The sequence below is a fragment of the Phacochoerus africanus genome, chromosome 11 (assembly GCF_016906955.1).
Source record: "Phacochoerus africanus isolate WHEZ1 chromosome 11, ROS_Pafr_v1, whole genome shotgun sequence".
NCBI classification, from domain to species: Eukaryota; Metazoa; Chordata; class Mammalia; order Artiodactyla; family Suidae; genus Phacochoerus; species Phacochoerus africanus.
This window is the reverse complement of record NC_062554.1, coordinates 7,987,097-8,001,095: the sequence shown is the minus strand read 5'-3', so window position 1 is coordinate 8,001,095 and position 13,999 is coordinate 7,987,097. Positions and strand designations below refer to the sequence as shown.

The window sequence follows — 13,999 nt, the reverse complement described above, 5'->3', positions numbered from 1 at the left end:
ACGTGCGTAGTTCTCAAGCCCCTGGGAGGCAGACACTACTGCTCTCCATTTTCAGATGAGGGACGGGCCGCAGAAACAGCCGTCTCACCCAGCCAGTAAGGGATGGGCCTCGGGAACTGATTTAGGCAGCCTGGCTCCCTGCTGGGGAGAGGACGCCATCGGTGGGTAGAGGATGACCAGGGGAAGGACTGCGGCAAGGAAACGAGGGGAGAGGCTAGAGAAGGAGCTGGGTTTGGTGGGAGACTGGATATGGCTGTGAGACAGGGGGCCAACCGTCTACCTGTAGTACCTCGGCTGCCTGCTTTGGGACGTGGAGAGATGTGGAACCGAGCACTGGCTAGCTAGGAAACGGGGGAGGAAAGTCCTGGGAGGAAGGTGAGCTCAGTTCTAGGAGTATGAGTGGCTTCTGGTCATCGGGGGCGGGGGTGGGGGGCACAGAGAAGTAGGTGAAGCTAAGTTTCCAGAGTTCAGGACATGGCCCAGATTGTCAAGTTTGGGTGCTGGCAGATAGGAAGCCCTGAGAGCCTGAGGTCGGGTGGACAGGGCACAGAGCCTCCTCCTGTTCAGGGCCAAAGCCAACACGGCAAATAACTGGCATAGATGGGATTGGGACCCAGTCTCCCTGGCTGCTGTGGAGCCCGATTCTGTCCGTTTCACTGGGCAGTCTGGATCTGGGGAGCAGGCAGAGCCTAAGAGGTTGTTGGGCTACAGGAGGGAGGTGTTTCTGGCGCCCTATGGTGACTAAATCCAATGAACTGCCCCCCACCCCCAGATCACCAGAAATAAGGGCAACTCCATAGAGAAAAACCGGATAGATAAAGGTTGGGAGATATTTATTTTCTCTAAACAAGGTCTTAAATAACAAAGAAACAAAGTAGGTCCCAGACTCCGGACCCTGCAGCAGGACAGGGAGAGGAAGCTGTTGAGTGGGAAGGCGGAGGGGCTACGCATCACCTAAGACAGTCACAGAGCAGGGGGGCTGCATGAGACCGCCCCCCACTGCCCTCGGAAAGGGCGTGCCCGGGCCGCAGGGGGCTGCAGCGCTGACATGAGGCGGCTGGAAGAGGGCAAATATTGAGGATGCTGGGCTGTGCTGTTTCTGTGAAGAGTGACATGGAAACCACAAATGGCTAAGACAAGCTGTGGGTCTAGAAAAGGCAAGCGGGCACTCCTGCACACCTCCAGGGACCAGTTACGAACACGGTTAGATCTGATTCTTAAAACCAACTCCACGGCTCCAGCCTGCGGCTCTGTGCCTGGGCTGTACTCAACCTGGGTTACGCTGCGGTGGGTGGGGGCTCAAGAGGCCCCTGCAGCAGCCTGGCCTCAGCCCGGGGCAGGTGCCCAGACACATGGGAGTGGGACGATGAACTGTCCCAAGAGGGGAGGCCATGTGCTTGGATGGGCGGGGCCTGATTTTCAGGCTGGGTTCTGGTGACGCTACCCACCGCCCTGCCCTGTACCTAAGGATGGGATCCTGGCCTCTCTGAGATTTGCAAGCCTAGAAGAGCAAGACTGGGACAAAAAGGTACCTGACTGGTGTTTATTTATAAAGGAAAAATAAAGACCACCCTGTGTACATGGTCCGTCCCACAAGGAACGGCAGGACCGCGGCAAGAACAACCTCAAGGAATGGAGGTCCCTGAGCAGGGAAATGCCTGCACACAGGGCCCTGCCTAATGCCAGGAGTAGGGGCCCGGGGTGGCAGTTCTGTTAGAGGCTTCACCCAGGGCCAGGCAGGGAGGACAGGCTGGGGCGACCCCTGCACAGGGAAGGGACAGGAGCTGCAGACCCTTAGACTGGTGAGGCTGATGTTGGTCAAAGGCCCTGGAAAACCAATGCTTTTGGCAGGCATACACGAAAGGGTTTGTACATCTGGGGATGCCCGTCTATAGGGAGCCGGTGTCACATGGGCGGGCAGGACGGTGAGGAGGAGACAGCGGCGTCACAGTGGCCTCTGGTGCGATGTATTTACAACAGAGCTCAGTGTAGATGGAGGGATGCAGAGCAGGTCACTAACAGCCAGGAAACACACTGTGGAGAGTGGAGAGAGCGGAAAACAAAAGTCGCCTCACTGGCTTTCACCCTGCTTCCCCCGGCGCATCCTGGGACCCCCAAGGACCCCCAAGGTCCCTACAGTCTCTCCCGCCTCTGCTCAGCCCCGACCAGGGCCAGACGCAGGTCTGCTCTCGGCGTCCTGCGGAGCAACCACGGCTCCGAATGGGCCGGGGCCCTCAGGCACTGCTTTACTAAGTTTACTAATTTCTCTTACTAGAGAAATTACGTCTTTGTTGTTAATTCCTGGGATCCGTCCACGGCCAGCTGCTTGGAGGGGGTCTGGCAGGGCTCCCTGTCCCATGTCCCAGGCTTCTGTCCGCATTCGCGAGGCCTGCCCTGCTCTGTCACCCGCCCCTCCCGGGCCCCAACTCAGAAACCATTGCTTTTCCATCCACATTTTATCTTCTTCAAACTTCCTGAGGGTGGGGAACAAGTTCCCCTGGACCCTCACCAAAATCAGCAAAGACATTTCCCAGCCGGCAGGCGGGACTCCATCGGGCCTGTGGGCTCCGAGGACCAGGGCCGCTGTGCAGCGGAGACGAGGAGCCCCTTGCGGTGGGACCAGGACGGCGGGGTTGGGCTCACCACGCCTCTCGTCCTCGTCCACAAGGAGCCCACCGCGTCTCCCGAATCAGACAAAGCGCTTCCTGGGAGGAGAGGCGGCCTTTCTCCTCTAGATCCAGTGGTTCTCAACTGGGTGTGACTTTGCCTCTTCCTTTTGCTATACAGTAAAGTCTAGAAACTATTTTGTTGTCACACCTGTGTCTGTTGGGGGTGCTGCTGGCTCCCAGTCCATAAAGGCCAGGGATGCTGTTTAAACATGCTACGCTGTACAGAAAGCCCCTCCCCACAAAGGGTTACCTGACCCACATGCTAATGCTGCCGAGCCTGGCAGGCCTGCTCTGGATCGCCACACAGCTCACAGCCTGCCCCCCGTTCCTCGGCAGCAGGGCAGAGGCACACGGAAGTCACTAAGAGCCTGGAAAAGGAGGATCCCCATCCCAGCCTCCCCGGGAGGGGGTGTTTCATAAGCACACATCACAGTGGGGGCTGGGGGACTGGCACCATTTAACGTCGGCTCAGCAACAACTCACTGGACCAGAGCCCACGGAGAGACACACACGCTGGGCTCGGTGCCGAGGCAGAGGAAAGGCATGGTGACCTAACCCGGGTGGGGCATAGCAGATGCTGACAACCCTGCAGACACGGCTTTGTTGGAGCGTGCGCTGCGGGGCTCCTTACACGCTGGACCTCCTTACCACTGGAATCCGCCGATGGGCTCTGCAAACCTGTGCCGGATCAGGAAAGTGGCAACCGCTTCAGCGACCTGGAAAAGGGAGAGGCATTCCAGCCGTGTGGAGGGCAGCAGTGGGCTCAGGCTGGGAGGCCCTGTGGACTCTGTTGAAAGGTAAGACTCGTGGGTCCTGTAGGTCTGGGGATGCTGAAATCAACAGGACCTGGGTCCTGGCTGGCCTAGGAGCCTCCTCCTTATCAGCCTTGTCAGGGCTGGTTCTGGCGAAGTCAGGAGGAATGCACATGCAGGCTCATTTATGCCTCAGAGTTACAGAGTGCTCTGTCCCTACAAGAGCAGCACATAATAATTCCTACCTGTGACGGTGGTTTAGGGAGCAGTTTCTACCCCGATGGTCGCTTCTTGCCTTTGGCTTTCAGAGGTAATGGAGAAGGAGAGCTTAAGATCTTAACCGAGGGGAGTTCCCGTCGTGGGGCAGTGGAAACAAATCCAACTAGGAACCGTGAGGTTGCGGGTTCAATCCCTGGCCTTACTCAGTGGGTTAAGGATCCGGCATTGCCGTGAGCTGTGGTGTGGTTCCCAGATGAAGCTCAGATCCCGCGTTGCTGCGGCTGTGGTGTAGGCTGGGGGCTACAGCTCGGATTAGACCCCTAGCCTGGGAACCTCCATATGCTATGGGTGTGGCCCTAAAAAGACAAAAAAAAAAAAAAAGATCTTAACCAAGGGGTGCTGGGATGAAAGGGCAGAAGATCCGTAGCTCCTCAGTGCCACACAGACAGCTGCCGGGAAGAGGTCTGGGGGCCAGTGGGGTCGCATCTGTGAGGCCCACAGCAGCTGCTGCAGGCGACCCGGCTGACGCAGAGGCTTGTTCTATATTCTGTGACAGCCGCAGTCACTTTCACAGTTGTCCTTTTTTCAGTCATCAAGCACTAGACTCACCTTGTCTGGGGCATCCTCGTGGACCGCATGGCCACACTGGGGTAAGACCTGCATCTGGAACTTTCCTGGGGAAGAAACACACCAAAGCCTCCTCAGGGACTAAAACGGTCCTCTTCCTCCCAGCTCTGCAGCCTCACGGGCCTCCTCAGGAGGCAGGGCCCCCCCACCCCCACCCCCATACTCTGGACTCAGTTGCCAAGCCTTTGATAATAATACTTGATAATTATAAAAACAGTAATACTTGAAATTGTAACCCTGAGCAAATCATTTTTCCTTCACTTTTTCCTTCTGAACTATTTGGTGTGCATTTACTTCGGGCCAGACACATAGAAACAATTCTTATTTACACTATAGTGTGAGAGCAAAACACGAAAACCAGTATTTTAATACAGCCTGTAGTTCCTATGAAAACAGTGAGCACACAGAACTGGAAGAACACAAACAGGGATCCAGGAAGGCTTCCCGCACAGAAAAAAATCACTCACACAAAGGGAAGAAGGATCAAATGGCCTTTGCTCCTGAAAAGAAAAACTGGGGGATGGTGCTCCTGAGAGTTAACAGTGAGGCTGGAGGGTAAAGTGGGACCATACCATCAAGGGCTTTGTAAGCTACATGAAGGATTTGCGGATTGACTACTACAGTAAGAAGTTATCACCCGAGTGGTTCACTACGTGCCAGACTCCTACTAAATAAGCACCTTCTCACACTGTCTTGTAGATCACTGTAAGCTCACAGCTACCCTGACAGCTATGAACAGTGACCAGAGACCACTGCTAAAGACCTCGAAGAAGACGGGACCCAGAGCTTCTACAGGCAGGGAGAGCAGACTCTCAGAGCCTCAGCGTCTCCACTTACCAAATAAGGAAGCAAGCTCTGGAAGCCCCTCTGGTGATCACATTCTGCGACTCCTACCTCTGTTACACAGTGCTTTACGAATTTTCCAAAATACTCATCTATCCATTAGTAAAGGCGATCCTCAAATTTACGCTATAACATTAAGCAGGAACAATGCTGAAATTCCTTTTTGAGATGATGAAACTGAGGCCATGATTAGTGAAGTGATTTGCCCAGGCTCCTTGGCCAACAGAGGGACCAAGAACACTCCATGCAGGAAGGTCCAGCTTATGGCCTCCCTTGCAGCAAGCTGCCCGTGGGTGTTCCTGCCTAGTCCCCTCTTCCCTGTGTCTCCTCATGTACTACTTACTGTTAATGCGCCTGGGTCCAAACACAGAGAAGCTCGTGCCCCTCCTGTTCTAAAAGCTACTCTCTAAATGCCACTGTGCCCATCTCCCTAAGAGTGTGTCATTTCCACGTGAGAGCAGGGCCAGGGTCATCACTTGCTCGAGATCCCTAACAGGGCCCAGCACAGGGCTGGACACCGAGTGAGCGCTTAGTACGTCCTGGATGAGTGAATGATTGAGCAAATTACCTGATAAAACTTACAACTCAAACCATCCTGGCCTTCGTGACTCGGGGTGCATTTTTCACTCCTCTTTGGAAGAGGGGAATAAGGACGGGGAGAACTCCCGCTAACGACACTGTGCCCGGACCACATAAAATAATGCAATCAGGGGGAGTCCTCACAATGGCAGAGGAGGAATTTTAGGTTCAGAGAGACTAAATTATTCACCAACTCACACCATGAATGGGTGCTGGGTTCCCAGGATTCAGTAACTAATTCTACTGGTTCGAACACACTGTTGGGAAAGCTATATTTATCACCTGTGCTGACTGCGCCACTTCCTTTTGCTTTACGGGTGGTATCCCTCATCCAAGCCATTGACTCTATGGATACTCATGGAATGCTGGGAAAGAGAAGGTGGGCTTGGCATAATCCTTACTGAGGCAATAAGGGCATTTCATGAGGAATTGTGAGCACCTCCTAGACACAATGAAGCCATCGTTTATCTTACTTTAACCACATTTTTTCATTTAAACCTCACACAACTGTACTGAGATATTTCATTATCTCCATTTTATAGATAAAGAAACTCAGAATTAAAGTTAGCAATTCACTCAGGCCACAAAACCAGTAAGAGTGATTCAAACCCAGGACTGCTTGCTTCTGAGGCTGGTGATCACGGCTAGGTCCAAATGCTATTCCAGTCTAGATTAACTGCTTTCAGAGAGTATCAGGGCCACGTCTGATTCTTCTGTGTGCCCAGCGCCAAGCATAGTTCTTACACAGAAAGAGTGCTTAGAAAAGCTTTGCTTGATTGAATTTAAGGGAAAATGTCTAAGCTCAGAATTATCAACATCAGCTTCATAAAAGTCACACAGTCCCAGCCCATGGTCCTGCTCAAAGCCTTAGGACACTCTGGCTGGGGGAAGGGAAGGGTATGAGGGTCTAGGGCCAGAGCCTGAGAATCATTCAGGGCCTTTGAACAACTGTTATTAAGGAATGTAGAACGGGATTAAGATGGCAGAGTAGAAGGAATGGAGCTCACCCTCTCTCATAAAAGAAACAAAATTAAAACCAACTACTGAACAACCTTCAATCAAATAGACTGCAAACTATCAAAAAAGATATTCTACTCCAAAAGACAAGGAGGAGGCTACAAGACGGTAGGAGGGGAAATTATGCAATATAAGCAAGCCTATACCCATTGGGTGGGCAACCCACAGCCTGGAAAGTAACTGCATCACAGACTCCCCTACGGGAGTGAGAGTTCCGAGCCTCACGTCAGGTCCCCAGGCCTGGGGATTTGGGATTGGGAGAAAGTGCCCCTGGAGCATCTGGCATTGAAAGCCAGTGGGACTTGTGTGCAGGAGCACCACAGGACTGGGGGAAACGGAGACCCCATTCTTGAAAGGCACACACAGGCTTTCATGTGCACTGGGTCCCAGGGCAGAGCAGAGACTCGATAGGAATCTGGGTCAGACCTGCCTACAGTTCCTGGAGGATCTCCTGGGAAAACAGGGGGTGACTGTGGCTCAGGGTAGGGGAAGGACATTGGAGGCAAAGGTCATGGGAATAATCATCAGCATGAGCTCCTCTAGAGGTGTCCATTTTGGAAAAAATCGGGCCTCACCTATCAGGACTGAGAAGCCCCAGGCCAAGTAATAATTGGGGTGGGGTGGGGGTGAGGGATCAGAGCCCCACCCATCAGGAAACAGGCTGCCTAAAGACCTCTCAGGCACACAGCCACCTCTAATCTCACCCAGAGACAAAGCCCCACCCACCAGAGGGATAAGAATCAGCTCCACCCACCAGGGGGCAGCCACCAGTCCCTCCCATCAGGAAGCCTGCAGCAAGCCCCCACACCAGCTTCAGCTACAAGGAGGGCAGATATCAGAAGCAAGAGGCTACAACTCTATTGAGAAGCTATAACTCCATTATCTGCCAAAAAGGAGACCACACCAAAAGTCTACACAAAATGAAAAGGCAGAGGATTGTGACTCAGACAGGGGAGCAAGAACCGCCCCCACAAAAACAGCTAAGTGATCTGGAGATTATCAACCTGCATGAAAAAGACTTTAGACTGATGATAAGAGAAGATGATTCATGATTCTGAAAATAAACTGGAGGCAAAGATTGATAAATTAGAAACACACTGAGCAAAGAAATACAAGGTTGAAGGATTAAGGAAGCAGAGATGCAAAATATAACTGAAATAAAAAATTCATTAGAAGCATTAGAGGCATAAGATTGAATAAGTGAGGCATAAGACAGACTAGTGGAAATCACTGACATGGAACAGATAAGAGAAAAAAGGTTGAAAAGAAATGAAGTCAGTCTAAGAGAACTCTGGGACAACGTTAAATGCACCAGTGTCTGTATTATAGGGGTGCCAGAAGGGAGGGAGAGAGAGAGAGAAAGGGCCAGAAAAAAAATTTGAAGAGATAATAGCTGAAAATGTCCCTAACATGGGAAAGGAACCACTCATTCAAATTTGGGAAGCAAAGAAGTATCATATAAATAAACCCAAGGAGGAACAACCTGAGACACATATTAATCAAACTGACCAAAATTAAAGACAAAGTAAAAATACTGAAAGCAGCTAGGGAAAAGAAAAAAATAACATATAAGAGAACCCCGATAAGGTTATGGGCAGATTTTTCAGCAGAAATTCTGCAGGCCAGAGGGAGTGGCACAATATATCTAAAGTGATGAAAGGAAAAAACCTCCAGCCAAGATTACTCTACCCAGCAAGGCTCTCATTCAGGTTAGAAGGAGAAATCAAAAACTTTACAAACAAGCGAAAGCTAAGAGAATTCAGCACCACTAAACCAGCTTAACAACAAATACTAAAGGAACTTCTCTAGGTGGAAAAATAAAGGCCACAACTACAAACAAAAATATTACAAATGACAAGGCTCACCAGGCATAGATATAGTAAAGGCAGGAAATCATCCACACACAAATATGCTACCGAAATCAGAAATCATGAGGAGAGTACAAATGCAGGACAATGGAGATCCACTTGCAGTTAAGAGACCAAAAACTTAATCTCATATATATAGAGACTCCTGTATCAAAACTTCAGGGTAACTGCACATCAAAAATCCATAATAGATATACATACAAATAAGAAAAAGCACTCCAGGAGTTCCCATCATGTGGTTAACAAATCCAACTAGGAACCATGAGGTTGCAACCTGCGCTTGCTCAGTGGGTTAACGATCTGGCATTGCCGTGAGCTGTGGTGTAGGTTGCAGACGCGGCTTGGATCCCGAGTTGCTGTGGTAGTGGTGTAGGCCGGTGGCTACAGCTCCGATTGGACCCCTAGCCTGGGAACCTCCACATGCCGCACGAGCGGCACAAGAAATGGCAAAAAGACAAAAAAAGAAAAAAAAGAAAAAGCACTCCAAACACAATGCTAAAGATGGTCATCAAACCGTAAGAGAAGAGAACAAGAGAAGAAAAAAGAGCAACAAAAACAAATCCAAAACAGTTAATAAAATGTCAGTAAGAACATACATATCAATAGTTACCTTAAATGTCAATGGACTAAACGTCCCAACCAAAAGACACAGACTGACTGAATGTATACAAAAACAAGACCCATATATATGCTGTCTTCAAGAGACCCACTTCACTTCTAGGACACATACAAATTGAAAGTAAGAAGATGGAAGAAAATAGTCCATGCAAACAGGAATCAAGAGAAAGCTAGCGTAGCAATACTCATATCAGACAAAACAGACCTTAGAATAAAGAATATTATAAGAGACAAAGAAGGACATTAAATAATGATCAAAAGGAAGAAGATGTAACAATTTTAAATATATATGTGCCCAACACACGATCACCTCAATATATAAGGCAACAGAGACATTGACAATAACACAATCATAGTGGAGGACTTTAACACCCCACTTACAGCAATGGACAGATCATCCAGACAAAAAAATCAACAAGGAAACACCGGCCCTGAATGAAGCATTAGACCAGATGATCTAATAGATATTTATAGGACATTCCATCCAAAAGCAACAGAATACACATTCTTCTCAAGTGCACATGGAACATTCTCTAAGATCGATCACTTCCTGGGCTACAAATCAAGCCTTCGTAACTTTAAGAAAACTGAAATCATATCAAACATCTTTTCTGACCACAACGCGACATGACTGGAAATCAACAAGAAAAAAACTGCGAAAAACACAAACACGTGGAGACTAAACAGCATGCTACTAAACAACCAATGGATCGTTGAGGAAATCAAAGAAGAAATTTAAAAATACCTAGATGCAAACAATAACAATGACAACAATCCAAAACCTATGGGATGCAGCAAAAGCAGTTCTAAGAGGGAAGTTTATAGCAATACAAGCCTACTCAGGAAACAAGAAAAAGTTCAAATAAACAACCTGACTTTACACCAAAAGCAACTAAAGAGAGAACAGACAAGACCTAACCAAAGTGAGCAGAAGAAATCATTAAGATCACAGCAGAAATAAATGAAATAGAAACAAAGAAAACCACAGAAAAGATCAATGAAACTAAAAGCTGGTTTTTGAAAAGATCAACAAAATTGATAAACCCTTAGCCAGATTTATCAAGGAAAAAAAAAAAGAGAGAGAGAGAGAGGACTCAAATAAAATTAGAAATGAAAAAGAAGTTACCATGGACATCACAGAAATACAAAAGATCGTAAGATGTGCTGGGGGTTTGGGATCATAATGCTGTAAAATTGGGTCATGATGATTGTTGTACACCTGTAAATGTAAAATTCATTAAGTAATAGGAAAAGAAAAAAAGAAAAAGATAAAAGAAAAGGAAGATACTTGCCCATAATCATGTGGTGGGTCAAGAGCAGAGGTAGATGTCAAATTTGAGTCTAACCCTAAAGCTCGTGCTCTCTTCACTGCACCCCACCATTTTAGAACGTTCATTTCCACATGACTCTGCCAATTTTTCTGTCCTTAAGGGGGCTAAAAACATAATTTTTTCATGACTTACCTTGCATTTGGCCAATAGTCAGATCTTTATCCAATCTATCAACACCTAGAACAAAATAAGAAAATCCATAAGTAGTTTACTAGAAAAGGCTGTGGGAAACAGGCTTTGCTGCTGAAGTACCAAATAAAAATTGTTACAAAGTTGTAAACACGATGACATTCTCAATTCATGTTAAGGCCAATCCTAACTCCTTGAGGATACATTATTACCACATAAAGCTTTCTGGGCTGAGGTTCCCTGTAATCACTTTGCTTATTTTAATTGGTTTCTGAAAACAGGGTTTTACTTTTTTAATTTCCATTATGTTCAGAATATCCTTATACCTCTCAAGGAGAAGGACTTGGGCTTGACCAGGTACACAGGCCAGGCCAGAATCAGGCCATTCCAGACTCGATCAGGTTTGGGGATTTGGCACAGGGAGGAGGAGAGATCACAAATGAGTGAGGCTGGTACTTCACTAGGGAAGTTGCCACCCACTCAATAAACAGTTTTAACAAAGACATATTCAGATGACACTGCCACTGACTGAACTGTGTCCTCCCCAAATTTTATATAATTCACGATGTAACCATATTTGGAGATAGGGGCATAATTAAGGTTAAATGAGTAGGTAATTAAGGTTAAATGTGGTCACAAGGCAGGGCCCTCTTATGACAGGATTAGTGTCCTTATACAAATAAACACAGAGAGCTTGCGCTCACTCTCTGTCGGGAAAGGACATAGCGAAAAAGTGGCTGTTTGCAAGCCAGTAAGAAAGTTCTCGATAGAACTTGACAAGGCTGGAACCCTGATCTCAAACTTCCAGCCTCCAGCACTACGAGAAAATTAATTTGTTCTTTAAGCCACCCAGTCTATGGTTTTTTGTTATGGCAACGCAAGCTCACTGATACATACAAATACACACTTACCAGCCAAGAGCAGCAATTTAGGAATAGGACAACTAAGAAAGAGATTGGATAAGCCTCGGAACCAGCCATCCCAGTATTTTTCTGTTTTTGCCAGTTCAATTCTCCAAGTGTATGGATGGTCTTTCTTGGTCTGGAGGAATAAAAGCAAATGCTGAGTCTCTGAGGGCAACCCCTGGAGGCACAAGATAAAAAGTAGGTCCCTGAGAAAAGGCAAGGGAAAGAAACTTGAGGGCCTACCATGTCCCAGACATTTTAATATATATTTAATCCTTAACAGCCTTATGGCATGTTATTATTGTAATATCTGTAGTCAAATATCATAGTTTAGATAGTCAAAGTTTACTTTTTACTTCTATTAGTGAACCTAGGAATCTTTCTTATGATCAAAAGACAGTAAATGGTAGACCTAAGATTGAGCTTCTCAGAGCTCCCGCTGTGGCGTACTGCGTTAAGGATCTGGGATTGCCACAAGCTGCGGTGTAGGTCACAGATGTGGCTCAGATCCCGAGTTGCTGTGGCTGTGGTATAGACTGGCAGCAGCAGCTCCAATTCAACCCCTAGCCCAGGAACTTCCACATGCCTACATATGCAGCCATAAAAATAAATAAATAAATAAGTAAATAAATAAATAAATAAAAAGGAAGACGACGACCCTGCTTTCATTTCTTTTGTCTATATACCCAGAAATGGGGTTGCTAGATAATAAGGCAGTTCTATTTTCATTTTATTTTACTTTTTGTCTTTTTAGGGCTGCACCTCAGGCACATGGAGGTTCCCAGGCTAGAGGTCAAATTGGAGCTGTAGCTGTGGCGGCCTACACCACAGTCACAGCAATGCCAGATCTGAGCTGCATCTGCAACCTACACCACAGCTCGTGGCAATGCTGAATCCTTAATCCACTGAGCGAGGCCAGGGATTGAACCTGTGTCTTCATGGATACTAGTCAGATTCATTTCCGCTGAGTCACGATGGGAACTCCTAGTTCTATTTTTAACTGAGTAATGCCATACTGTTTTTGATAGCAGTTGTACCATTTTGTAATCCCATCAACAGTGCACAGGGCTCCAATTTCTCCATAGCCTTGTCAATACTTGTAATCTTGTTTTTTTAACAGTAGCCATGTTAATGGGTACAAAATGATATTTCATTATGGTTTTGATTTGATTTGCAGTGATCACTAATGATCACATATACTGTATGATTCCACTTGTATGAGGTATCTAAAGTACAGTGAAATTCACAGAAACGGAAAGTAGAATAGTGATTATCAGAGGCCAGGGGAGGGGGAAGAGGAGGGTTGTTTAATGGCACAGTTTCAGTTTTGTAATTTGAGAAAATTCTGGAGACTGGCTGCACAATTACTGTGAACATACTTAAAACTACTGAACTACACACTTTAAAATGATTAAGATGGTAATTTTTTTTGTCTTTTTAGGGCTGCACCCTCGGCATACGAAGTTCCCAGGCTAGGGGTTGAATTGCAACTACAGCTGCCCACCTACGCCACAGCCACAGCAACACGGAATCCGAGCCACATCTGTGACCTACACCACAGCACCACAGCTCACAGCAATGCCGGATCCTTAACCCACTGAACAAGGCCAGAATCGAACCCAAGTCCTCATGGATACTAGCTGGGTTCTTCACTACTGAGCCACAACAGGAACACCAAGATGGTAAATTTTATGTTTTTTTAAAACGACAATTTTTAAAATAAACTTATTTTTTTCTTCCCTACCTCCTAAAGACATTTTTTGTTTGCGGTGAATTAGAGAAAATTAGATGGTCCTCCCTGGTCTGGAGATGATGAGAAGAAGATTATGATTTAGGTGAAGTCTGAAGCTTTTGGTGATAAGGAAGAGGGGAGATGGGAGACCTAGTGGAGGAATAGGCTAATACTGTAAGGAATTTGGAGATAAAGGATAAGGTTTTTTTAGGCCATCAAGTGCATCTCTCCTCTCCAGTCCTTGATGTTGATATTCTTTCTTTGACATACTGGGAATTAATAAGAGCTCAAGTCACTGCCTTGGTTTCTCTCAGTTCAAACCCTCCATGTCCCAACTTCGAGGATCCCGGGCTTCGCTGCAGGCAAGTTAGAACCAGGGAACCTAGGCACAAACTCAGACATAAGCCTGATGATAGATATACAGGCACAACTGCAAAGACCTGGCTCCTCGTTCCCACCTTTCTACTCTCCTGCCAGGCAATCAGTTCATTTGCATCATGACCCCACTCTAGACACAGAGGAACTATAACATCAGAGATTTCACCAATACCATGCCTCCCCAAGGTGTGTGATCCCTTGACCTCTAGCCAGTTCAACTGGTCTTCCATCGGAGCTCATCTTCCATTGTAGGAAGATCTCCTTTTGCAGAGGCAGACAAGTACTTTTCTGGTCTTATTAATTGGCTTCCATTGCTATATAAAGACCTTTGG

At 47.2% G+C, this 13,999-nt stretch overlaps 1 protein-coding gene across 1 annotated transcript in view; it reads right to left on the bottom strand.

Annotated features, from left to right (window-relative positions):
- Positions 1 to 816: 816 nt before the first annotated feature.
- The window catches only part of PPME1 (protein phosphatase methylesterase 1), a 96,306-nt gene continuing 83,123 nt past the window's right edge, over positions 817 to 13,999 (bottom strand). Inside the window, exons 10-14 of the mRNA XM_047752637.1 lie at positions 11,564 to 11,693; positions 10,656 to 10,700; positions 4,250 to 4,314; positions 3,318 to 3,385; positions 817 to 2,034 (exon numbers count right to left, since the gene is read on the bottom strand). Of these exons, the coding sequence (XP_047608593.1) occupies positions 2,016 to 2,034; positions 3,318 to 3,385; positions 4,250 to 4,314; positions 10,656 to 10,700; positions 11,564 to 11,693 (327 nt within the window). The 3' untranslated portion in view covers positions 817 to 2,015. The remainder of the gene's footprint in view (positions 2,035 to 3,317; positions 3,386 to 4,249; positions 4,315 to 10,655; positions 10,701 to 11,563; positions 11,694 to 13,999) is intronic.